The sequence below is a fragment of the Quercus robur genome, chromosome 1 (assembly GCF_932294415.1).
Source record: "Quercus robur chromosome 1, dhQueRobu3.1, whole genome shotgun sequence".
Lineage (NCBI taxonomy): Eukaryota > Viridiplantae > Streptophyta > Magnoliopsida > Fagales > Fagaceae > Quercus > Quercus robur.
Window position 1 is genome coordinate 10,449,205 of NC_065534.1, and position 24,628 is coordinate 10,473,832.

The 24,628-nt window shown below is 33.6% G+C and overlaps 1 protein-coding gene and 2 pseudogenes across 3 annotated transcripts; 2 read left to right on the forward strand and 1 right to left on the reverse strand.

Annotated features, from left to right (window-relative positions):
* Positions 1 to 7,148: 7,148 nt before the first annotated feature.
* LOC126720084 (peroxidase 59-like) lies at positions 7,149 to 10,574 on the forward strand (annotated as a pseudogene).
* Positions 10,575 to 11,900: 1,326 nt separating this feature from the next.
* LOC126715609 (germin-like protein 9-3) lies at positions 11,901 to 12,532 on the reverse strand (annotated as a pseudogene).
* A 3,096-nt stretch (positions 12,533 to 15,628) lies between these two features.
* On the forward strand, positions 15,629 to 23,872 carry LOC126720117 (peroxidase N-like). Of its 3 annotated transcripts, XR_007653287.1 has the most exons (5): positions 15,639 to 15,989; positions 16,458 to 16,640; positions 17,064 to 17,229; positions 17,869 to 18,356; positions 23,729 to 23,872. XR_007653287.1 is itself a non-coding variant. In XM_050422537.1 (4 exons), the coding sequence occupies exons 1-4, from the start codon at positions 15,774 to 15,776 to the stop codon at positions 17,891 to 17,893; spliced, it is 615 nt and encodes a 204-aa protein (XP_050278494.1). In that variant the 5' UTR covers positions 15,629 to 15,773; the 3' UTR covers positions 17,894 to 18,033. The 3 variants fall into 3 exon arrangements, 2 of the variants coding, with proteins under 2 accessions (XP_050278494.1, XP_050278493.1); XM_050422537.1 differs by lacking the exon at positions 23,729 to 23,872 and having other exon boundaries at positions 15,629 to 15,989; positions 17,844 to 18,033; XM_050422536.1 differs by lacking the exon at positions 23,729 to 23,872 and having other exon boundaries at positions 17,869 to 18,409.
* Positions 23,873 to 24,628: the final 756 nt, after the last annotated feature.

Sequence of the window (24,628 nt, forward strand, 5' to 3'; positions counted from 1 at the left end):
ATGCAATCTAATAACTGTTCAATCCATATGTAACTAGGATTTCAAGTTAGAGGAGGTTGGAGTATAAGAAAAAAAAAAACTCCAAAAAGGCATTCATATAGTATTAACAAATTATAAATACATAAAATCGTTGTTTCTTAATACATTAAGATGTAATCATTTTCCAACAAAGAGAAAAAAAAAATACAATTTTTTTATTTTTTATTTTTTTTGAAGTTAGAGCATTCACAGTAGTGATGTTAAAAAATTTATCTTTTAACATCTCAAAAAGCTAATTCATCTACTTTACTGTTTCACTTTGCAATACACTCAACATCAAATGTTCTATTTTTCATCACTTCATTTAAAATAATATAAACAATTCATTAAAATAATAAAGGAAGAGAGAAAATTTGAGTTTTTTAATTGAAAGTAGAGAGATAGTCTTAATAAAATATTGTATTTTATTTTTAATAACTTGCCATAGTCAATTGGTATATATTTAGCTTTAGCTTTAGCTTCTCCAATAACATATGGTTTTTTGGTTTTTTTTGTGGTAAAATAATTTTTTTACTAAAATATAATCACAATTGTGAATGTCTTTTTTTAGTTAAGTTTTTGGATTTGACAACGGCTAGTTGGAGGGAGTTTAAAGTTTTGAAAGTAGGGCAACTATATTTAAAAAAGAAAAAAATTGGACCGGGGGGCCCTAGCCCCCTTGGGCCCCCACCTGGGTCCATCCTTGCAATCCACCATAGTACTCTTTCAACTAACAACTTTGGTAATATTAAAGGAAAATGTTAACAGATATCCTAAGGGTATTTGTTAATAAACTATTTTAAGAGAGTTTTTATGGGGGGGGGGAAATGTTTTTACCTTTTTTATATCCCATAAAAGTGGTATCAAAATTTTCTTAAAATAATTTGTTAATAATTGCTCTTAGGACACCGCATTATCATTTTGGGTCTTTTTATACTTTGATCAGTTGTGCGTGCATGGTAGCTATTGAAGTAACCATGGCGAAGTCTATGAGCTTTTATGGTTATTCTTTGATTATTACATTCTTTGTGTTGTTCCTTGGTGCAAGGTCTCAACTGACCCCAAATTTTTATGAGAGAACATGCCCAAAACTTCTCAGTATTGTGAGGAATGAGGTGCAAAGGAAATTCGTTTGGCTGCCTCTTTGCTTCGGCTTCACTTTCATGATTGCTTTGTAAATGTGAGTTTGAGCATCAAATTATTCTATTATTTTTCTATTTCATTCCTTTTAAATTATATGGTGTTTTTAGTATCTATTGCTGTGAACAAAGAAGTCTAGAAAGTTTACTACTGTTTCAAGAGAAAAATACTCCAACGTCATTAAAGGGTTGATAATTTAATTAATGAAACTAATAATTCCAAGAATTAGCTGAAGAATTCACATCTTGATCAATATAGTACTTGCATAGTTAGTTCAAATCCTTCTCTTATTTTTTTTTTTTATTTTTTTTTTTTTTTCTTCTTCTTATATTGACATATATATATATGATAACTATAAGAATAAAATATAATATGATATTTGAAATCAACTTCAGATGAATGAAATGACGAGCATTTACAAGGTTATTTATTTGATTATTATGTTGTTGCATTTACGTGCAAAACAAAATAGTCATTTTCAAATGGCACTTTTGGCCCTTTTCATGGGGGAGGGCTCAAGTTCTATGATTAGGGCTACGTCCCTCTATTTAATGTAATAAGAAAAGATAAGAAAGATTGAAACAAAAAATAGTTGGTGGAGAATATCGATATTCAAGTTCACACTAATTCACCATATACGTTCTGTAATGGTTTGCAGAGTGGAGGACCGACATGGAGTGTTTTGTAGGGCAGACGAGATGGATTTGTGTCAATAAGCATAAATGGAACAGATCAATCACTTCCTTCTGCATTTGACTCACTGTATAATATCACTTCCAAGTTCAAAAATGTAGGCCTCGATGTAACCGATGTGGTGTCCTTATCAGGTACTTAAGTTTCGCATAAAATATTGTAAAAATATGCTAGCATAATATAATGTATTAACATGTTCTCACAACTAATATCACCTTGATGACCTTAAATTAATAGTCTCTGATATATTAAGGTTATTTCTGATCTTGTTGTAATTTGTAATCACACATATCCCCTCTTGTATTCATGAGCCATTATATGATTAATTTTTCCAATTGATGCATTGAGAATTGGGATTTGTGTATAGGTTCTCATACATTAGGACTAGCTAGGTGTGCTGTCTTTAACAATAGGTTGTTCAACTTCTCAGCAACTGGCCTTCCAGACAGTTCTATGGATACAAATATGCTGTTACAGTTGCAAGCACTGTGCGGAAACGCTAGTAGCCATGGCTATAGTGCTGACCCAAACTTGGGAAACTCTACAACACCCCTAGATCGAGACTCAACTAATGATTTTGTAACCATTACTTTTAGAACTTGCTCAATGGAAAGGCCCTACTTAGTTCCGACCAAGTTTTATTGAATAGTGATGAAACTAATCGTTTGGTTCAAAAGTATAGCATTAGTATGAATCGTTTCTTTGTGGACTTTGCCAAGTCCATGGTCAAGATGGGGAATACAAGTCCACTTACTGGGTCCCGTGGAGAGATACGCAAGAACTGCAGGAGAGTGAATTGATGATCAACTGTGCTGAACTGCTTCTCAATCTATATATGGTCACTGTTGTCATGTTCATTATCACTTATTTTAAGTTTCTATTTGGTGTGGTTTTGTTTTTGTTGTTTGCATTACTAGAAATTAGTTTGAGGGATTTGTCTTTCTCAAAAAAAAAAAAGTTTGAGGGATTTGTAATGTGAAGTATAATATATGGAATTCTTTGTTTTATGGGAACAAATGTCAGATCTTTGGAGTAACCATGCTTTAGTTAAAACTTAATTATCATTGTGATTCAAAGTCGGTCCCTTTAATTATCAGTTCAAATATCTACTTTTGCAAACCACCAAAGCATTTCATATATTTTGATTATTGGTAAGATATTCTAAAATTTGAATCCATGGAAGGTTAGTTTCAAGGTAGCAATACGTTTATATCTTATGCCTGGTCAAAGCAAAATGATACAGGTGGTATTAGCTAGCGAGCAGACAAACTTTGTCAGGGTCGTTTATGTGTAAGATATTCTGATAACATCTCAAAATCAAATTCAGAAAGGCTCTCTATAATGGATTACTCAATGATTTTCAATTGGATAACTATACATATCAATCAAGGGAGCTCACAGCTCCAGTGCTGATAAGTAAAAGAAAGTTTCAGAAAGTATTTATCTTTGGACAATCTTTCCAAATTCCAACTTTGTCAAAATATTTGTATATTATGAGGCTTTCGAAGATTAAAAGGTTGGGACTTGTAGTAAATGAAGTTTTTGGAACACTAATTGATTGGATTAATCGGATATATAATCTTATTTCTCACTAGTTACAATAGGATCCAGGCATGCAGTATTCTATATTTCTATTTGTGTATCTAGTGCAATGCATGGTCAATTTGATATATAGGGCACATTTTTCTTCATTATAAATTGTCTTTGTATAAAAAATATTTAATTTAATATTTATTTATAGGATTTTTTTACGAACATTTCTTCAAATGAATATTGAAGGGGAAAAAAGGGGAAACTTCAGCATACACCATAAAAGATTGAAAACATAGAGAGATTAAAAAAAAAACAAAAAAAAAACGGAAAAGAAAGTACTAATGATACAAAATCATTTATAAAAATATTCTCTATATTCTCTATTCCTTTTGCTATAAATGTCAAAAAGAATAACTTTTATATAATCTTTAAAATTCAAAACGTAGCATTTAATATTGTTACACTTATGTTGAGTCATATCATCATCTACGTCACAATTTTTTTATATTTATTTATTGATTTGTTGCTCTAATTTTTTGTTAATATTAAATATATTAACCTACTAACCTTACAAATTCAACTTGGAAAATTTCTTTTTCTAGTAATATCTTGGACGATTTTAACTACTTTATATATACTTTTCCTTTACACATTTATCTACTTTAATTTAGAAAGAACTCTTTCCACACTTTTCTTTTTCTTCATTACTCTTACTCAATTCATTGCCTTTCCCTTTCATAGATAGGAGAATAAAATATAGGCTATAAATGGTTACTTGGGCTATATGGGGTGCTCAAATTACGCTGATATATGAACCCACACAACTCCATTTTACCAGAATTTATAACTCGGACATGAAGCTGTTGACATACAACCAGCAAAATAATTTTGCATGCAAGACAAAGCTTTAAAGGGAAAATATTGTAGTACTTTCAATGCTTTGTAATGACTACTAAACAAATATGAAAAATTACATACCAAATTCTTAAAAAAGAAAAAAAAAATCTTTAAAATGACGTATTTTCAATCCTTTTTACAATACATCAATAAATTTCTATCACTTACTTCCCAAAAAAAAAAAAAAAAGTTTGTGCACATGTAAATATGCTTGTAACTAAATTAATGTCTAGGAATATTGTTACTGATACATGCCTTCAAATTCGGTCCACTTTGGTTCATTCAGTCCATTCTATCTATTTGGGTCCATGTCAATCCATTTAGATCCACTTCGGTCCATTCTGTCCACGCAAGTTCTTCTGGTCCATTTTGGTCCACTTCAGTCTATTTCAATCCACTTAGGTTTATTTGGTCAATTTTGTCCACTTTGATCAATTTCTGTTTAAGATGACAAAAAGTAATATTATTATTTTTAATTGTTTAATTTAATTTAAGACATTATGCTGCCTGTTTGTTTTATCTCTCTCAAATTGTCTTATTTAGTGTGCATTTGGCATTGTTTAAAAAACCAGTTTTTTTTTACTATTTAGCTTATTTTTGTTACTATTCACGAGTCTCATTGTACTTTTTGATACTATTTATAGGCTCCATTATACTATTTCAATTACCTTTTAACTTTATCTACAGTATTTTCAGTAAAAAGTTTTCAATTTCAACTAAATAAGAGCTGTTCCCAAACATACACTTAATTATATATGTACATCCACTATATATATAGTTGGTAAATTTGTAATATGATAAAATTAGTGGCCATGAACAACGAATTTGCTCAAGAAAATGGCGTACGAATTGCATTTTCTGCCTTTCTTTTTTTATTAACCTGCTGGAAGCACAGTTAATGAGTAATGCCTTAAACGTCACATGTGGAGCTCATCATGGATCATTATAGATTTTTTATTTAATTAGTCATTTGGGTGCCCTTATGAACATTGATCAACTTTATTTAGCTAGGTACAAGCTAATTTTTTAACACACACACATATATATATATATATATATATATATATATATATTTTGTCAAAATTTAATAGTTGTAAAAAAATTAAAATGGTAATTACAAATTACTCACTCGTAGTATAGCGTGTTTACACCTTTTTTAGGTGAGATTTAAAAAGTTGCACTTTACCCCCTAATATTTATTAATCTTATCTTCATAATCTACCTCATTTTTTGTTGTTTATTAAACATATTATAGCCCATGTGACTCATAAATCAATTGTAAACTCATGTATTAAATAATATTGAGTTAGTCTATGATTAGTCTTGGATTAATCCAGGGTTCTCTAGCATATATATAAACCCTAATTGGGTTCATTGTAATTGAAGTGTTTAATATCAAACATGTAGCCATCAATGGCTTTTTACCATGGACATAGGCCGTTAAGTTGATCCATATAAAACATTTTGTTCACTCTCTTTTTCATGTTTCCAATCATCACTCAATCACTTGCTCTTTTTTTCATGCTTCCGCTCATCACTCAATCACACGGCAACTTTAACACTATTAAAGAACATGTTATATTCTAGTCACTTAGGCTAAATCAATCACCAGAAGTCTTGTTGAAAGCTATATTGGAAGCTTAGTCATTTTTTTCTATGACTTCGCTAATTCGTTGATTAAGATGGGAAAGAAGTATAAGTCCTCTTACTGCATCAAGTGGAGAAATACACTAAATTAATTTTGCTACTAGTTAATCTGAATTGTAAGGTCAATCAAGTCACAATGAGGAGATTTTTCTCTTCACTTCTATAATGCTCTTTCGGAGATATATGTGGGGGTGAAGTTCGAGTCAGAATCCCTCAACTTAATAAGTACCAAGGAATATCCTAAGTTGGGTGACTTCCTTTAAGATGAGAGATAAGATATGGTTAAAGCATCAAAATTCAAAATCGACCTATGTAGCTATCAATTACCATAATACTTCCTATAAAAAAAAAAAAAAAAGCCATAATACTAATACCAACAAAAAATTTAATGAACATTCTTTATGCACGACTAACTAAATTGGTTGACTTCCTTTAAATAAGATGAGATAAGATATGTACCAAATTGACAATTTTTTTTTTTTTTTTTGTTATAATATAGACAGAAGACATAGAGGTTGGGGAAAGAGAGAATGAAAATACAAGACTTACAAATAAATTGACATATGTAGCTATCAATTACCATAATATTAATACCAATTAAATTTTTTAGTGAACATTCTTAATGCACGCCTTACTAAATTGTGCGCCAAAGTGGTTGTACGTAAAAAGCTTTATATTTTCCACAAGCACTAATGCTTCTGAGTGTGTTTTGATTTGATTGAAAAACTTGCAACAGAAGCTCACATTCTATCAATAATACCTGTTCAATCCACCATAGTATTCTTTCAATTAACTACAACTTTGCTAATATTTAAACGAATAATCTGTTAGGTTTACTTAACTATCAAGTGAAGTGCATTTTTTTGAACTCAGGCAAACACTGGTTGCAGCTGCCATACATCACTATCGCTTAAATTATTTTTTAATAAATTATACAATTGTCAATTCTCTCGTGATCTTGGTTAAAAATTAAGGGATAAATTACGTATTTACTTCTTAACTTTTTATGTTGTGTCTTCTGTGTCAATTAAGTTCTTAACATTATTTTGGTATTATGTCAAAATGATTTCTGCCGTTAAGTGAAAAATAAAAAATACTAACGTAACTAACAGCCAAAATAAAATATTAATTTAATGCCGTATGACTGCCATGTCAGACATCACCTAACACTTAACTGTCCATCAAGACCTTATAAATCACATTATCAGTTGTGTGGGAGCCATTGAAGTAACCATGAAGAAGTCTAACAGCTTTTATGGTTATTCTTTGATTATGGCTTTCTTTATGTTGTTCCTGGGTGCAAGGTCTCAGCTGACCCCATATTTTTATGAGAGAACTTGTCCAAATCTTCTCAATATTGTGAGGTATGAGGTGGAAAAAGCTTTCTTCAAGGAAATTCGTATGGCTGCCTCTTTGCTTCGGCTTCACTTTCATGATTGCTTTGTAAATGTGAGTTTGAGCATCAATTTTTTGCCAACATTTCATTATGTCCATCAAAATTATTCTGTTATTTGTCTCTTTCATAACTTTTAATTGGTGTTTTACTCTTGTTGTGAACAAAGAATTTCTCGTAAATTTACTTTTGATCATGAGAAAAATGCTACTTGGTCATAAAAGGGCTGATAAGTTTAATTAATGAAACTAATTATCCCAAGAATCAGCTGAGGACTTCGCATCTCAATTAATGCTTGTCAAATTAAGGAGAGATTTTTCATTTACAAAAGGGATTTTCAATTAGGATCCTCAAAATATTCCTTGGTACATTTGTTTATTTTTAAAGGTACTTTTTTGAATATGTGAGAAGTGGGAAGGCTTATGAAGGCCCTCTCAAAGTCTCTTAACTTAATTATTTTTGCCTTTAAACTCTTATGAGGCAAAAGTCATGGCCTCTTTGTATAATAAAAATAATAATAATATTTTCTTTGCCCTTTCTAGGGTTGTGATGGATCAATACTATTGGATGTAAGTGATGGTGAGAAGGTTTCCTTTTCCAATTTAAACTCAGTTAGAGGATTTGAAGTTGTAGATGATATTAAAAGAGCTGTGGAATACGAATGTAGTGGTGTTGTATCTTGTGCCGATATATTAGCCATAGCTGCTCGAGATTCCGTTGTCATAGTAAGTTTTTTTCTTTATTATTATTATTACATATATTTGATCACTAGTAGAATAATATACAATTTGATATTTGATTTGGAGGCAACTTGAGAAGGATGAACTAGTTATTTATAAGGTTTATTTATTTATTTATTTATTATGATTATATTGTTGCATTTACATGCAAAACAGCCATTCGAATCGCAGTTCTCACTGCATAGGGGCCAAGAGCTTCTCAGCTTAATTAGTAGCACTTTTGGCCTTTCCATGGCCTATGGGGAGGGCTCAGGTTCAATTCTTTAGGCTACATCCTTCTATTTAATGTAGTAAAAAAAGATTATCCATATGGGATGAGAGTTAGGTTTAAACCCTATACGGCTTAATTACCAAATTAACTTAATTATTCAATTCTTAACTGGGTAGTTAATTAATCAATATTCAAAGCACATTAATGCTCAATATTGATAAACACATTCAACAATATAAAGAATATACACCACAAATGCGCACACACAAAAATAGGTTCACGAAGTGAAAACCCAAATCAGAATGCTTTAGGATTAGGACCAACTCAACAAGTCCACCCAAAACTCCCCTGCAGGTTAACATCTCAAATTCTTTATGTATTATTCTTTTTTTCATAAAAATATATATGTAAATTAATAATACAATTTGGACACAATTATATAATAAACTCTATAATTTAATATCATTTTTAAGTTACACTCTAAAGTATATGCACAAATGTTTATAATATGGTTTTAAAATGTAATAATTTAATTATTTTATGAGTTTAACAAAACCCCATATAAGTTGTACTTGGAATTACTCTAATTACTAAAAATTAGTGCATGAGAATTATATATAAGTGGAATTTTGATTATAGAAAAATGAAAACATGGCTTATTAGTATATATAACTAAAAAATAATATAATATAATGGATATGCTATCTTTTTATGGATTTTCTAACATTAAAACGCAGCTTAGTATTTACATAAGTAGTGTATTATCGTTAAAATTGCTCTTAAGTATTATAAGATTTGTCTTTCTATGCTTCCATATGTATGGAGATACACATTAATTATAAAATATTGCCCTTCCTAAAGTTAAATTCTGGCCCGCCACTGTTGCCTTAGACCTTGAAAGTTACTTGCTGCCGCAAACTGATATGCCCACTGCAAACTGAACCACAAAACTTCTAGTATAGAATATGCAAAAAGTCTAGTGACACAAAATAGTTGACATAGCATAGTTAAAGTGGTGCCTATGATAGACTCAAGTGAAAGTGATATTGCTCTAATAACGATAAACCATTTAAACAATGATAAAAACATTGTGTCCCTAATATTACCCACAGAATATATTATATTGACTGAACTTTTTTAAGTACAAACTAATTTAATTAGCATGTATGTTCTGTGATGGTCTGCAGACTGGAGGACCAACGTGGAATGTTCTGTTGGGCAGAAGAGATGGATTTGTGTCAAGCAAAGCTGCAGCAAATATTTCAATTCCTTCTGCATTTGACTCACTGTATAATATCATTGCCAAGTTCAAAAAAGTAGGACTCGATGTAACCGATGTGGTATCCTTATCAGGTACTTAAGTTTCGCATAAAGTATTCTAAAAATTTGCTAACATAATACGTAATGTATTAACATGTTCTCACAACTAAAATCACCTTGATGACCTTAAATTAATAGTCTATGATATTTAAGGTTATTTCACTTGTTTTAATTTGTAATCACACATCCTCTCTAGTATTCATGAGCCACATTATATGATTAAATTTATTTTTTCAATTGATGCTTTGAGCGTTTTGGTTTTTGTATAGGTTCTCATACAATTGGACTAGCTAGGTGTGCTGCCTTCAACAATAGGTTGTTCAACTTCGAACAAACGGGTCGTCCAGACAGTTCTATGGATGTACATATGCTGTTCCAGTTGCAACTTTTGTGCCCAAACGTTAGTAGCTATAGTGCTGACTTAGACTCGAAGATTGGAAACTTTACAACACCCCTAGATCGAGACTCACAATAGGTTTCCCAACTAATGATTTTGACAACCATTACTTTCAGAACTTGCTCAATAGAAAGGCCCTACTTAGCTCCGATCAAGTTTTGTTGAATAGTTATGAAACTAAACGTTTGATTCAAGATTATAGCATTAGCACGGATCGTTTCTTTGATGACTTTGCCAAGTCCATGGTCAAGATGGGGAATATAAGTCCACCTCCTGGGTCCCGTGGACAGATACGCAAGAACTGCAGGAGAGTGAATTGATGATCAACTGTGCTGAACTTATCCAGGATTTGATGAAAATGAGAATAAGATATGTACTAAAATCTGCTTCTCAATCTATGGTCAGTGCCGTCATGTATATCATTATGACTTGTTTTAAGTTTCTATTGTGTGGTTTTGGTTCTGTTGTTTGCATTACTAGAAATAAGTTTGGGACATGTACAATGTAAAGTATAAAGTTCTCCATTGGTTTTAATGGGAACAAATGTAAGATATGTGGAGTAACCATGCTATTGTTAAAACTTAATTATAATTGTGATCCAAAGTCATCCCTTTAATTATAACTTCAAATATCTACTTTTGTAAACAACAAAAGCATTTCATAAGATTTTGATTATTGGTAAGATATTCTAAATTGAATCAATGGAAAGTTAGTTTCAAGGTAGCAATACCTTTAGATCTTATGCCCATATAATCTCATGGTCAAAACATGAGTTATATAATATAGTTTTATGTCATCTATATCCTATCTAAAAGTCAAAGCCTAACATTTAATGTTGAACCACATCATTAGTCATGTCACTATTTTTTACTATTGATTGCAGTCTAATACGGCCCAGTTCAGTCATTTCGGTCCAGTTCGGTACAGTTTGGTCCATATTGATCCATTCGGTCTATTTGGTCCAGTTTGGTCCATTCTGTCTATTTGGTTCAGTTCGGTCTATTCGGTCCAGTTCTGTCTATTTGGTTCTATTGGGTTCAGCTTGGTCCATTCGGTCCAATTCTGTCTATTTGGTTCAGTTTTGTCCACTTTGATCCATTACGGTCTATTTTGGTCCATTCGGTAATTAAAAATGAGAAAAGATAGGTTCGGGTTGAGAGTAACTATTCTAAAGACATCTTTAATACTATTTGTTGTGCTATACCATCATAGCCCCAATAGTTGAGATTTGGAGGTGCGGCTTTTTCACTCCCATAAAGTAGAATTGATGCATTGCATTCTGTTTGTGTTTGAGAGAGAGAGAGAGAGAGAGAGAGAGAGAGAGAGAGAGAGAGTACATTAATGTATGTATGAAGCTTGTACTAATTTTATAACTATGAGATTTATATGGCCATGACTTGAAGTATAAATTCTGTTCATTGATATAGGGACTAAGATACTTTTTGGACCCTTGAATCATCAAATTCAATGATGCGTTCTTCAATAGTATGAATGGTCTTTTGATCCTTACTTTATCTCTTTCCATTAGGATGTGATGTCTCCAGACTTAAGTCCCCCTCCATTGGAATTGGAGAAAGGATGGTCAAAGAGGGAGAAGACATTAAGACGGCTCATTGTATAACATATAGTTGTGCCTTCAAGCTCATATAACTTCATCTATTTTAAAGGTGACGTGAATTTAATATAAAAAACAAAAGGATGCAGATTGCTATCCAAAAATGTCGAAAAGCATAAAAATTAATATATCTTTGATGATAGATAAGAGAACAACATTTAATGTTGACAAACTTGATGATACATGGTCATACCCTTTTAAACAAGAAGAAAAATTATTCCAAACAAAAAAATAAAGCACAAAACACCAAAGAACAAGGAGATATGGTAATGTAGTACTCTTAATGAATGTCATCCTCAAGGCGTGGGAGGAGCTAGACCAGCCTTAAGAGCTTCAATGGTGGTAGTATTGGTCTTGAAGGATTTAGCCAAGACAACATCGTCAATGCCAGTAGTGAACAAAGTGTTGGGAATTGAAATGGTTCCAGCATTTGCACTCCCAAATGCTGCAATTGCTGCAACAGGTATTTGTGCATCAGCATTGTATGGAAGTGCACAAGTCCCTTTGGGAACACAAAGATATCACCCGTTGGTAGTGTCTGAGTAAAGAGCTTATTGGTTGTATCGACAAACCCGACTTGAAGGGTACCTCCAACTACGAAAAGAAGCTCAGAAGCACGAAGGTGAATGTGGGGTGGGTTAGTTGTGCCAGCTGGGTATTCAAGGACAGCTTAAGAAACACTCTGCCCATTGAGAGCAGAGAACTCAGCCAAGCTTACTTTCGAGACTTTGAGGGTTGTGGAAGGGCCTCCCTTAAAAAGGTCACGCAAGCCAGTGAATGTGAAGAAATTCTCATCAACGTTGGTGACATTTGGGGGGACTATAAAATCAGTGAAGATGTCTGGGTCTCCAGCCATTGCCAGTTGGATGATGGCAAATGAAGAAATTAGTAGTGAGAAGAATTTCATGGTGAAAGTTTTAGAGGCCATGGAAGAGAGAAACTTGAGGTATATAGGAAAAAACTAATATAATACTTTGATGATAGTTTATTATGTGGTGCAATGAGGTTATTTGGATTTGATAGAAGGGCCAGTATTTTATAGGGTGTTGTTATGCGTATTTTCAATCCTTCTGCAGTCCTTATTGAAATCAACAGCTAGAGATGGAAACTATGAAGCCATTCTTGTTGTAGCTGCAGGCAGTAGTCTGGGTTTGTCGTTGGCTCGTACACGACACCCACAAAATACTAAACTTTTCTCATCTTTGATAATTGATAATACAATAACTATGAACTACATGCTCTCTGCTACCCCTTGAAGCGATATTATTAGGGTGATATCTTTAAAATGAAGGCCCTAAATTTAGTGTTAAAATGAAAGTCAATAAATATCATAAATACTAAATTGTTCAAGCATTGATCATTTTCTTGTTGAATAAGCATATGCTTTTTCAAAAGCAACTTGATAAACTTATTTTTTTTCATATACAATAAACGCTATAACTAATATTTTTTAAGCGTTCACTAAAATATGCTAATAGTGTTTTTTTTTTCTTTTTAATTTTATAATTCTATAGTTCTGAAAGGGGAGATTTAAATCATGGACGTTTATGTTGAAAGTACAAGCTAGAGATTTCCCAAAAAGTCTTTAAACAAAAGGAATGAGCGCTTTGCTCTAGCAAAGATGCACAAGAGAAATTCACCAAATTAGGAACATAAAAAAGAATTAGTCAAGCTAAGGAATGAGGGCTTTGCTCTAGTGAAGATGCACGAGAGAAATTCACCAAATTAGGGACATAAAAAAGAATCAATTAAGCTACATGGCTCTTTACAAATCTATGCTAATAATTAACACTAACTAAATTATATTGAAATTATTTTATTTGGATTAATTATATTTAATTATTTTTGCTCGTGAACTTATAAAAAGTTTATTCACCAACCATGTATTGTTAAAAATTTAATACTTTTTACTACAAAATGAACTATTTATATTATCAATAAATTACAAATAAATATTTGATATTTTGTGAGCTAATTTACAAATCTACATAATCTATATAATTCCAGGGCTATATAAGTATATTAAATATATTTATAGCATACCTATAAATATATAATAATATATATTTAAATTGAGCCTTCATGAGCTTGTCATAGCTAAAAGTCAAAGCATAATATTTAATATTACTACACTCTTATTGAGTCACATTATTAGCTACGTCACTATTTTTTATTGATTTGTTCCTCTAATTTTTTTGCTAATATTAAAAAAAAAAAAAGAGTAATGAATTGAAGTAAGAGGAATGAAGAAAAAGAAAAGTGTGGAAAGAGTTATCTCTAAATTAAAATAGATGAAGTTGTAAAGGAAAAGTATATATAAAGTTAAAACCTTCCAATATATTATTAGGAAAAAAACAAACGTCCAAGATAAATGTGTGAAGTCAATCAGTTAATATATTTAATATTATCAAAAAACTAGAGGAGCAAATCAATTAAAAAAAAAACTGTGATGTGGCCGATGATTCAGTCCATTCGGTCTAATTTGTTCTATTTGGTCCATTTTAGTCTAATGCAATCCATTCTATCCACTTCGGTCTAATTCAGTCCATTTGGTTCATGTCGGTCCATTTTAGTCTAATTAAGTCTATTTCGGTCCAATTTAGCCCATTCGGTCTAATTCTATCCATTTGGTTCAATTTAGTCCAATTAGGTCCATTTAGTATACTTTGGTCCACTTCAATCCATGTCGGTCTAATTTAGTCTATTTCAATCTATTTTAGTCCAATTCAGCCAAGTAAAGAATTTTGAAGATCCAATATTCTAGAATATGTAAGCAATCAAATCAAGCTATGTTAATTCTCTTATTTTCTCTTTCCATCTCTACATCATTTTATTTTAACCCTTAGATTTAGTCTCAGTGATTTGCATCTTAGATTAGATCATTTATTGGGGTTCAAGTGATAATTCAACGGTAATAGTATTTTTCTTTGATTCGAATCCCACTTCTTCCTCTCCCCGCCACTATCTATCTATCAAGATCACGCAATTCATTATTTATATCCAGTGAACATTCACTTCGCTCAGTAGGTATATCCGTACCTTGTTATGCAATGATTTCAATCAAATGTTCAAGAGAGTCATGATCTATATCATTCTCATTTCACATGTCATGGCAACTTAGATGATGGTTCATCTATATGTTAAAACCTAGCTAGTACGTACTGAGTGTGCTTTTAGCAGGTCAAATGCAGTGAGTGTGTTATGTGTGACACATGGACTACCATGTAAACATTTTGTAGCTTGGTCAGTTGTTCAATCAAAATGTCAAACCCCATATAACAACAATCAAATCAACAACTCTAATTGGATACTACGGAATATGCTAACTAAGATGAGACAAGTAAAATTAATTAGAGCATTAAAAATGACGGGCCAAAATATTCAATAAATTGAAGGAAATAGAAAATAGAGTAGAAATGTAAAAGAGAGAGGGAGGACACTAGGATTACCTGGTTCGGCCTAGTGGCCTATGTCTATGGTGTAAAATCTTAAACAGTTACACAAAGAAACTTTAATATATATGGTATGTATAAGAGCTATAGGGTCTAGGGTTAGCCCTAAATAGACTTAATCTACACTAAGTTGGGCAACTTGAACCAATGCATAATAAACCACTATAATAATATTATCTTTAACAAAACACAGCCATCCATCTAAGTTACCAGAATGCTAATACTGACAAAATTTAAATCTTAAACATTCTTAATGCACGCATAACTAAATCGTGCGCCCAAGTGGCAGCAAAAAGCTTTAGCCCTTCCACAAGCACTAATGCTTCTGAGTGTGTTCTGATTCATGAACTTGCACGAGAAGGTCATTTTCTATGCATTCAGATAACAATGAATCCACTACTCTTTCAATAAAATTAATATAGTGTCGGAAATATTAAAACTACTAATATGTGGGGTTTATTTAAGTATCAAATTCAGAGCAGTATTGAATTCAGGCAGACACTATCTGCAGCAGCCATACATCATCAGCACTTACAAAGTAACAACATATCCATTATATTATAACAGATTATAAACTTGCTAAGGCACACATTGTCTCGGCTATAAATTAAGCTTGCAAGATGTTGCATGCATCAGGGCCTTAACACTCAAATTACATTATTTTTTTGAGTATCTTTGCATCCCTCGACTACTTGTGTGGAAGCTATTGAAACAATCATGAAGAAGTCTGATAGCTTCTATGGTTATTCTTTGATTTTGGCTTTCTTTATGTTATTCCTTGCTGCAAGGTCTCAACTGATTACAGATTTTTATAAGACCTCATGTCCAAATATCATGGCTATTGTGAGGAGAGAGGTTCAAAATGCTATCAAGATTGAAATGCGAATGGCTGCCTCTTTGCTTCGGCTTCACTTCCATGACTGCTTTGTGAATGTAAGTTTATGCGTCAAATTTCCTTTATCAACATTTCTTTAATGTCCATCAAAACTATCCTGTTAGTTGTCTATTTCAATACCTTAATAGGTGTTTTCAGCATACTTGTTTCATGACTCATGACAAAGATACCCCTAGGTCATGAAGGGGTTTATAATTTTTAGGTATCGAAACTAATTATTCCGAGAGTTATTTGAAGAACTCAAAGAAACCCCTTGATTAATGCTTGTCAAATTAAGGAGTTTCTCATTTCCAAAAGGGAGTTCAACAAGGACACTCAAAGTATTTGTTGGAATTCTTGTTTATCCGAAAAGTACTTTCTCTTTTAAATATATCAGAAGTGGATATGCATATGAAGCCACTTACCACATTTTTAACTTCCTTTTCTCTTTTAACTTTTTGGGGCAACTTAATGGCCTCATTGTATCATAAATAATTAGTAACATTTTCTCTGCCTTTAATGTATAGGGTTGTGATGCATCAATACTATTGGATGTAAGCGATGGTGAGAAGTTTGCCGGTCCCAACTTAAATTCAGTTAGAGGATTCGATGTTGTAGATAATATCAAAACCTCCGTGGAGAGTGCATGTCCTGGTGTTGTATCATGTGCTGATATAGTAGCCATAGCTGCAAGAGATTCAGTGCTCTTAGTAAGTTTAAAATTTTTTTTCCTGGTTGACATATATATATATATATATATATGATCACTATTCACTAGTTCACTACTCACCAGTATACATATCAACTTCAGGTTCAGAAAAATTAAATGATGGTCATTTATAATTGCTATTATTATAGTATTAAAGGATAAATGTGGTCTGCCTTGATTAATTTGTTCAGATATATATGTATTGTCGACCCTAAAATTTTTATGACCGATACAATTAGTTGTTATTATTTTTGGTATATATATTATTGCAGCAATATGCTAAACAGCACATTAGAATCAGTAGAATAATATTAGAGAAATATTTAATGTCGGAGGAACTTCCAAGTACACGCAAAAGTCTTATGAAATCTGAGTTCAAAATTATCTTTCAACATTTATCATCATGTTTTGTAATGGTTTGCAGAGTGGAGGACCAACATGGAAGGTTCTGTTGGGCAGAAGAGATGCGCTAGTGGCAAATCAATCGGGAGCAAATACTGGGCTTCCTTCTCCATTTGACAACCTGGGTAATATCATTCTTAAGTTTGCAAATGTAGGCCTCAATCTCAAAGATGTGGTGTCCTTATCAGGTACTTGTTTCATAAATTACACTATAAATTTAACTAACATAATATGCAAATATTGAAGAATGTTAAGCAAAAGTTCTCTCAAATTTACCCAACTAAAATAGCCTTCATAATTCCATCAAAAAAATATATATTTCCTTCATAATCATAAGGGTAGTAATGTTTGATTTTGATTTTTCAATTTTTAAACATTCAATTCTAGTGCTTCAAAATTTTAAAATATAGTCCATCCATCTATTTTTCTATTTGCGTGACTACAGAATGTAAGAGCACTCATATTAAAGGACCCCATATTTAAAGGAACTAAAATTAAACAAAAATGGATGGAAAGCAATAAATAAATGGAAAAAATTATAAAGGGATCGGTCAAACTAAATTGTTACATTTTAAAATGTGAAAGAACAAAATCAAACATTTTAAAATAAGGGACCAAAATCAAACAAACTCCATACTTGAAGGACCAAAAATTCAGTTTACCTTAAGATTAATTAAAATTCTTATATGTTAGTCCCTGTTACAATATTATAGCTAGCCATCAGAATTCATGAGATGGCACTAATTAATTCTTGGTTCATACAATTCTTTAATATATGACAAACCACTAATTAAATGATTAGATTCTTTGATTGATGCATTGTATAGGAGGTCATACAATTGGACTATCTAGGTGTCTTCTCTTCAGCAATAGGTTGTTCAGCTTCACCGGAACAGGCACTCCAGACAGTACTTTGGATACAAATATGTTGTCCGATTTGCAAAAGATATGCCCAGTGAATGGTGATGCAAACAAGACAACATTCCTGGATCGAAACTCAAATGATTTGTTTGACAATCACTACTTTCAGAACTTGCTCAATGGAAAGGGTCTTCTTAGTTCTGACCAAATTTTATTCTCTAGTGATGAGGCCAAAACGACAACCCAAAGTTTGGTCCAAAGTTACAGCACTAACTCTGATCTTTTCTTTGCGGACTTTGCTAATTCCATGATCAAGATGGGGAATATAAGTCCACTTACTGGGTCTAGTGGACAGATCAGAAAGAACTGTAGGGTTGTGAACTCATAAATTGTGCTGAAGATAACAAGGATTGGATGGGAAAAAAAAGATTTGTACTAAAGTCTGCTACTCGTTGTATGTATGAGAAAAGAATGAATTGGGAAAAACTAATTACTTTGATTAATTTACTTTGTGGGTTTATATACATCCCAAATCCAGCTAAGAACGAGAAACAGAGCACTGAGCTAATACTGTGCTAACAGATCCTAACAACCTCTCTCACGTGTAAGTAACTAACCTACTCACGTGTGATTACAAATGAATGAAAATAAACACTAAGCTACAAGTCGTATATTGCTAATGTAAACTAATACAACTACTAAACGACAAGAGCTTCAGATATGACTTCTTGAACTTCTGCTATACAAGTTGATCTGTGTTTCTTCTGCTCCAATTGCTTGCTCTGTTCTTGATCTTGATACTCCCCCTCAAGATGGACTGTAGGTTGATAAATGTTGATGAGTCCCATCTTGAATAAAAGCTCTGAAAACTGTTTATGGCTCAAAGCCTTAGTGAGCAAATCTGCTAATTGGGATTGAGTTCTAACATGGATAAGTTTGATAACTCTCTCCAACACTTTATTCCTTACAACATGGCAGTCAATTTCTATGTGTTTCGTTCGTTCATAGAAAACAGGATTAGAACCTATGTGGAGTGCTGCCTGACTGTCATAGAATAACAAGGCTTCTCTGCTGTGATGAACCTGAAGATCCTTTAGCAAATAAAGAATCCAGACTATCTCACAAGTTGAAATAGCCATAGCCCGATATTCTGCCTCTGCTGATGATCTGGAAACAGTGGATTATTTCTTTGATTTCCAGGAAACTAATGAGTCTCCAATGAATATACAATATCCAGTAACAGACCTTCTGGTATCTGGACATGAAGCCCAGTCAGAATCTGTAAAACCTTTTACATGCAACTCTGAATTTGCTGAGAAGAAAATGCCTTTACCCGGTTCATTCTTTAAGTACTGCAAAACCTTAAGTGCTGCCTCAAGGTGTGGTTTTCTTGGTTTAGCCATAAATTGGCTTAATTTGTGGACTGCAAAGGTGAGGTCAGGTCTAGTGATGCTTAGGTACAGCAACCTTCCCACCAGTCTTCTGTATTGCCCTGGATCATCAAGTAACAAACCATCATGTTTGCTGAGTCTCAAACTTTGATCCATAGGAACTTTTACAGGTTTGCACCCAAGAAGCCCTGCATCCTCCAGAATCTCAAGAGCATACTTCCTTTGACATAGGGAAATGCCTTTGTCTGTCCTAGCTACTTCCAAACCAAGGAAAAATCTCAAAGCACCCAAATCCTTCAGCTGGAATTTCTGATTCAACATCACCTTAAATTGATCAACTTGCCCCTTATCATTGCTTGCTATGAGAATGTCATTAACATAAACTAACAAAGCAATGAATGAATCTCCTTGTTGCCTAGTGAAGAGTGAGTAGTCAGCTTTAGATTGAGTAAAACCAAGTTGAATCAATGTGTTGGAGAACTTGGAAAACCATTGTCTGGAGGCCTGTTTAAGTCCATAAAGTGACTTATTTAATCTGCATACAAGCTGGTCTCCATGCTGGTCTCCATGCTCCCCCTTGCTGTGAAAACCAGGTGGAAGAGCCATGTAGACTTCTTCATGCAAGTCACCATGAAGAAAGGCATTATTTACATCAAGTTGGCTAAGGAACCAGCCCTTCACAGCAGCCACTGCAAGGATACACTTCACAGAAACCATCTTGGCAACAGGGCTGAAGGTCTCAAGGTAATCTAAGCCCTCATTTTGAGTAAACCCCTTTGCAACCAACCTTGCTTTGTACCTTTCAATAGCCCCATCAGCCTTGTACTTAATCCTATAAACCCATTTGCATCCTATAGGATGTTTACCATGAGGCAAAGGAGTGATAGTCCAAGTATTATTGGCTTCCAAGGCAGCAATCTCAGCATCCATGGCATCTTGCCACTTAGGATCAGCTGCAGCTTGTGAAAAAAACTTAGGTTCTGTGTTGGTACAAATTGAGCAACAAAAGGATTTGTAGGTGGGAGATAAAGAGGCATAAGAAAGATAGGAAGAAAGAGGATGGGAAGTGCCTGACTTGGATTGATTGGAGATGATGGTTGATGAAATTTGGTTGCAATGATAAGCCTTAAGGTAGGATGGAGGTTTAGGCACCCTAGTAGACCTTCTAGGAGCATCAGGAAGCACAGCTGGAGTAACAGAAACATCATGATCAAGAACATCAGTAGCAACATGATCAAAAACATCAGGAAATGCTTGATCATCTGAATCAAGATCATGATGAATCTGAACAAAGGAATCAACATTAACAGCTGGGATAGGATCAAGTAAGGCATGAGGAATGGAAGGAATGCTAGGCAAAGGAATGAAGGCAGATGGAGGAAGAGGAGTGTGTGAAGTAAAAGGAAACACCTTTTCATGAAAGATGACATCCCTAGAGATGAAAATAGAGTGAGATTGAAGATCAAGCAGCTTGTAACCCTTGATATTGAACGGGTATCCTAAGAAGACAGACTTCCTAGCTCTAGGGGTGAACTTGTGTTTATGGGGATTGACATTAGTAGCAAAACAAAGGCAGCCAAAGGTCCTGAGGTGAGAGTAAGAAGGGATTTGATTGAAAAGGACCTCATAAGGAGACTTATTTTGCAGGAAAGGAGTAGGAAGTCTATTGATCAAATAGACAGCTGTAAGGATGCAATCTCCCCAGAAAACAAGAGGAATGTTGGACTGAATTTGCAAGGCCCTAGCAGTTGCAAGAATGTGCTGATGTTTCCTCTCCACAACTGAATTCTGTTGTGGAGTGTAGACACAGCTTTGTTGATGAATAATGCCATTAGAGTTGTAAAAATCAAACATGTTAAACTCTAGAGCATTATCAGTTCTAATGGACCTAATAGGGGTTTGAAATTGAGTATGGATCATTTTGTAGAATGAAGCAATCAAAGGCCTAACTTCAGATTTGTTTTTCATGAGGAAAACCCAAGTGGCTCTTGATGCATCATCTACAATTGTAAGAAAGTATTTATGTCCAGCAGTAGTAGGAATGGAAAAGGGTCCCCAAACATCCATGTGAACAAGATCAAATGAATGAGTAGCTCTTTTATTTTCAAAGGGAAAGGGTAGTCTCTTTTGCTTTGCCAAAGGGCATACAATGCAGTCTTTAGTACAACAATTTTGCAAGAAAGGGAAAAGATGACTCAAAGCATGAACTTTCATGTCAGATGGATGTCCTAGCCTAGAATGCCATAGAGAATACAAGCTGGCATGAGAAACAGAAGAAGAAAAAGCAGTGAAAGAACTAGACTTATTCTTGAGAAGAAAATCATCAAGAGACTTGGAAGCTTGAGAAAGGCTAGAAGCTTGTAACAGATAGAGTCCATCATGCATTCTGCCTATTCCAATCGTGTTCCAACAGGTAAGGGCCTGTATAAAACAATAGTTGGACAGAAATACAAGACAAAAAGGTTGAGATTGAGTCAAAGCACTAACAGATATCAAGTTGAAAGAAAATGAAGGCACACAAAGGACATTTGTTAGGGTAATGTGAGAGGAAAGCTTAATTGTACCAACATGAGTCACAAGTGCAGCCTCCCCATTGGGTAATTCAACCACAGAATGTGAAATTGCAGTAAAAGAAGTCAATAAATGCATTGAACAAACTATGTGATCTGTAGCACCAGTATCTATAACCCAAGTTTCAACACCAAAGGCCTTTCTATTCACAACCTTAGCAGAAAATACTGAATGTGGTGAACAAGGAACAATACCTGCAACTGTATTGGATGGCAATGACACAGCATTAACTTTGTGAGGCTCTTGAACTGTTGAAGTTTGGTGAGCTCCAATCAATGAACAGAAGCTGGTGATACTGATCAGGGGTGAATGCAGGTGCTTGAGCAGTGACAAAATGATTATACTCAGTAGTTGGAGCCAAGCCATTCCCTTGAAACTGATTTGTAATAGGATTATGATCAGTATTAGAGGCTAAGTGATGGCCCTGGAACTGATTTGCAACAGCTGAAACCTGATGAGCCATCATATTTCTGTTCTTGAATTTGTAGCCAGGTGGAAAACCATGGAGTTTATAACATTTCTCCACAGTGTGTCCCAACTTTCCACAGTGAGTGCACAATGGCCTTTCTTTTCCTCTTTGATTTGTGCTTGAGCTTTTGGCAGCCAAAACTTTAGATTCAACTCTAACAGAATTAGTAACTGATCTTTGCATTTCCTCTTGGATAAACAAGGAATGAGCCTTATTAGCAGAAGGCAATGGATCCATGAGTAAAATTTGTGTTCTGACTTGAGAAAACACATCATTGACTCCCATGAGGAACTTCATTGTTGCTTCTTTGATTTGAAGATCCTTCAACCTCTGATTAATATTGCACACGCATTTACCACAGGTGCATTGAGGGAATGGACTAAGATTCTGAAGCTGATCCCACAAGACCTTAAGCTGAGTGAAGTAATCAGTGAGTGATTGTTCTCCCTGATGGAACTCAGCAATTTGCTTCTGGATGTTGAAAACCTTGGTTCCATTTCCTTGACTGAATGTGTCTCGAAGCTTAGTCCAAATCTCAAAAGCAGTATCTCTGTAAATGATACTATCCTGAAGTTTTGGTGATACTGAATTGATGATCCAAGTACCAACTATATTATCAGCACGAATCCATGCTTGAACAGCAGTTGGTGAATTCACGAGTGGAGAAGAAATGGTTATAGAACCATCTATAAAACGAAGCTTGTTTTTACCAATCAAAGACTTTCTCACTGATCTTGCCTAAGCAGAATAATTTTCTTCTCCAATCAGAGGCTGAGAAGTGAGAACAGCCCCTGGATTTTCTCCTGGATGTAAGAACAGAGGATCATTGGGATTATATGAGTCTTGTGAAGAAGATGAAGACTCAGTGGTAGAAGTGTTAACTGTTGTGGCAGCCATTAAGGCAAAGAAAAAGCTTGAGAAGAAAAAAAGCTTGAGAAGATTTTAAGAAAGCTTTGAGAAAGCTTGAGAAGAGCAACAATGGTGGACGATGAAAGAGAAATTCCCAAATCTGTAAAACCCTAGAATTTCAGGCTTTCTAGGAGCTCTGATACCATATGAGAAAAGAATGAATTGGGAAAAACTAATTACTTTGATTAATTTACTTTGTGAGTTTATATACATCCCAAATCCAGCTAAGAACGAGAAACAGAGCACTGAGCTAATACTGTGCTAACAGATCCTAACAACCTCTCTCACGTGTAAGTAACTAACCTACTCACGTGTGATTACAAATGAATGAAAATAAACACTAAGCTACAAGTCGTATATTGCTAATGTAAACTAATACAACTACTAAACGACAAGAGCTTCAGATATGACTTCTTGAACTTTTGCTATACAAGTTGATCCGTGTTTCTTCTGCTTCAATTGCTTGCTCTGTTCTTGATCTTGATAGTATGGTCAGCGTAGTCATGTATCATAGTGACATATTTTAAGTCTCTATAGTGTGGTTTTATTGCTGGCTTTTTTCTAACTGGTTCTCCAGAATCCTGTAGCCAATGATTTTCCATTTGATAACCGCATAGAGAAATTGTGAAAGCTCAAATCTTCGATCAGTTTTTTTTTTTTTAATGGCAGTGTGAAAGTTTTCATACAATTTATTGAAATTTAAAATTAATCGATTCGCATGCACACAAACAATAAAATCTTGGTCTCGCACTTAGGGCATTTATTAATGGATTATTTTAAGAAAATTTTAATATTACTTTTATAGAAAATATAAAATTTATGGAAAAAAAAATGTTTCCTAAAAAATTTAAAAAAATAAAAGGTCGGCATTACAATAAAGTGGTTCAATTAACTCTATGCTTTAATGTCAAATACTTAAATCTACTATCAACCGCGTTCCAAATCTCAAAAACACCATATTCATAGATTCTCACAAGTACAAATCTAGTCAAATCCCCAAAATATTCACAGGACAAAAGCTATTTTCATTCTTCACTCTTCAGTCTCTTCCACACACAAAAGTTACACAAATATATAGGGACTGCCCACAAGGATACTTAGTTTCATACCAATGTGGGACTAACACTCTTAATGAGAATTAATATATCCTGGTGGAGGACAAAGATATTGATTATTGACGCTGATTGATCAACAACAGTCGTCAAAGTGCTTGAGAGAGAGAGATAGAGAGAGATTTGGCCAAGACTTGAAGTATAATTTTAATGAGATATAGGGATTAAGATACTTTTTGGACCCTTGAATCATCAAATTCAATGATGTGTTCTTCAATAGTATGAATGTTCTTTTGAACCTTACTTTATCTCTTTCCATTGGGATGTGATGTCT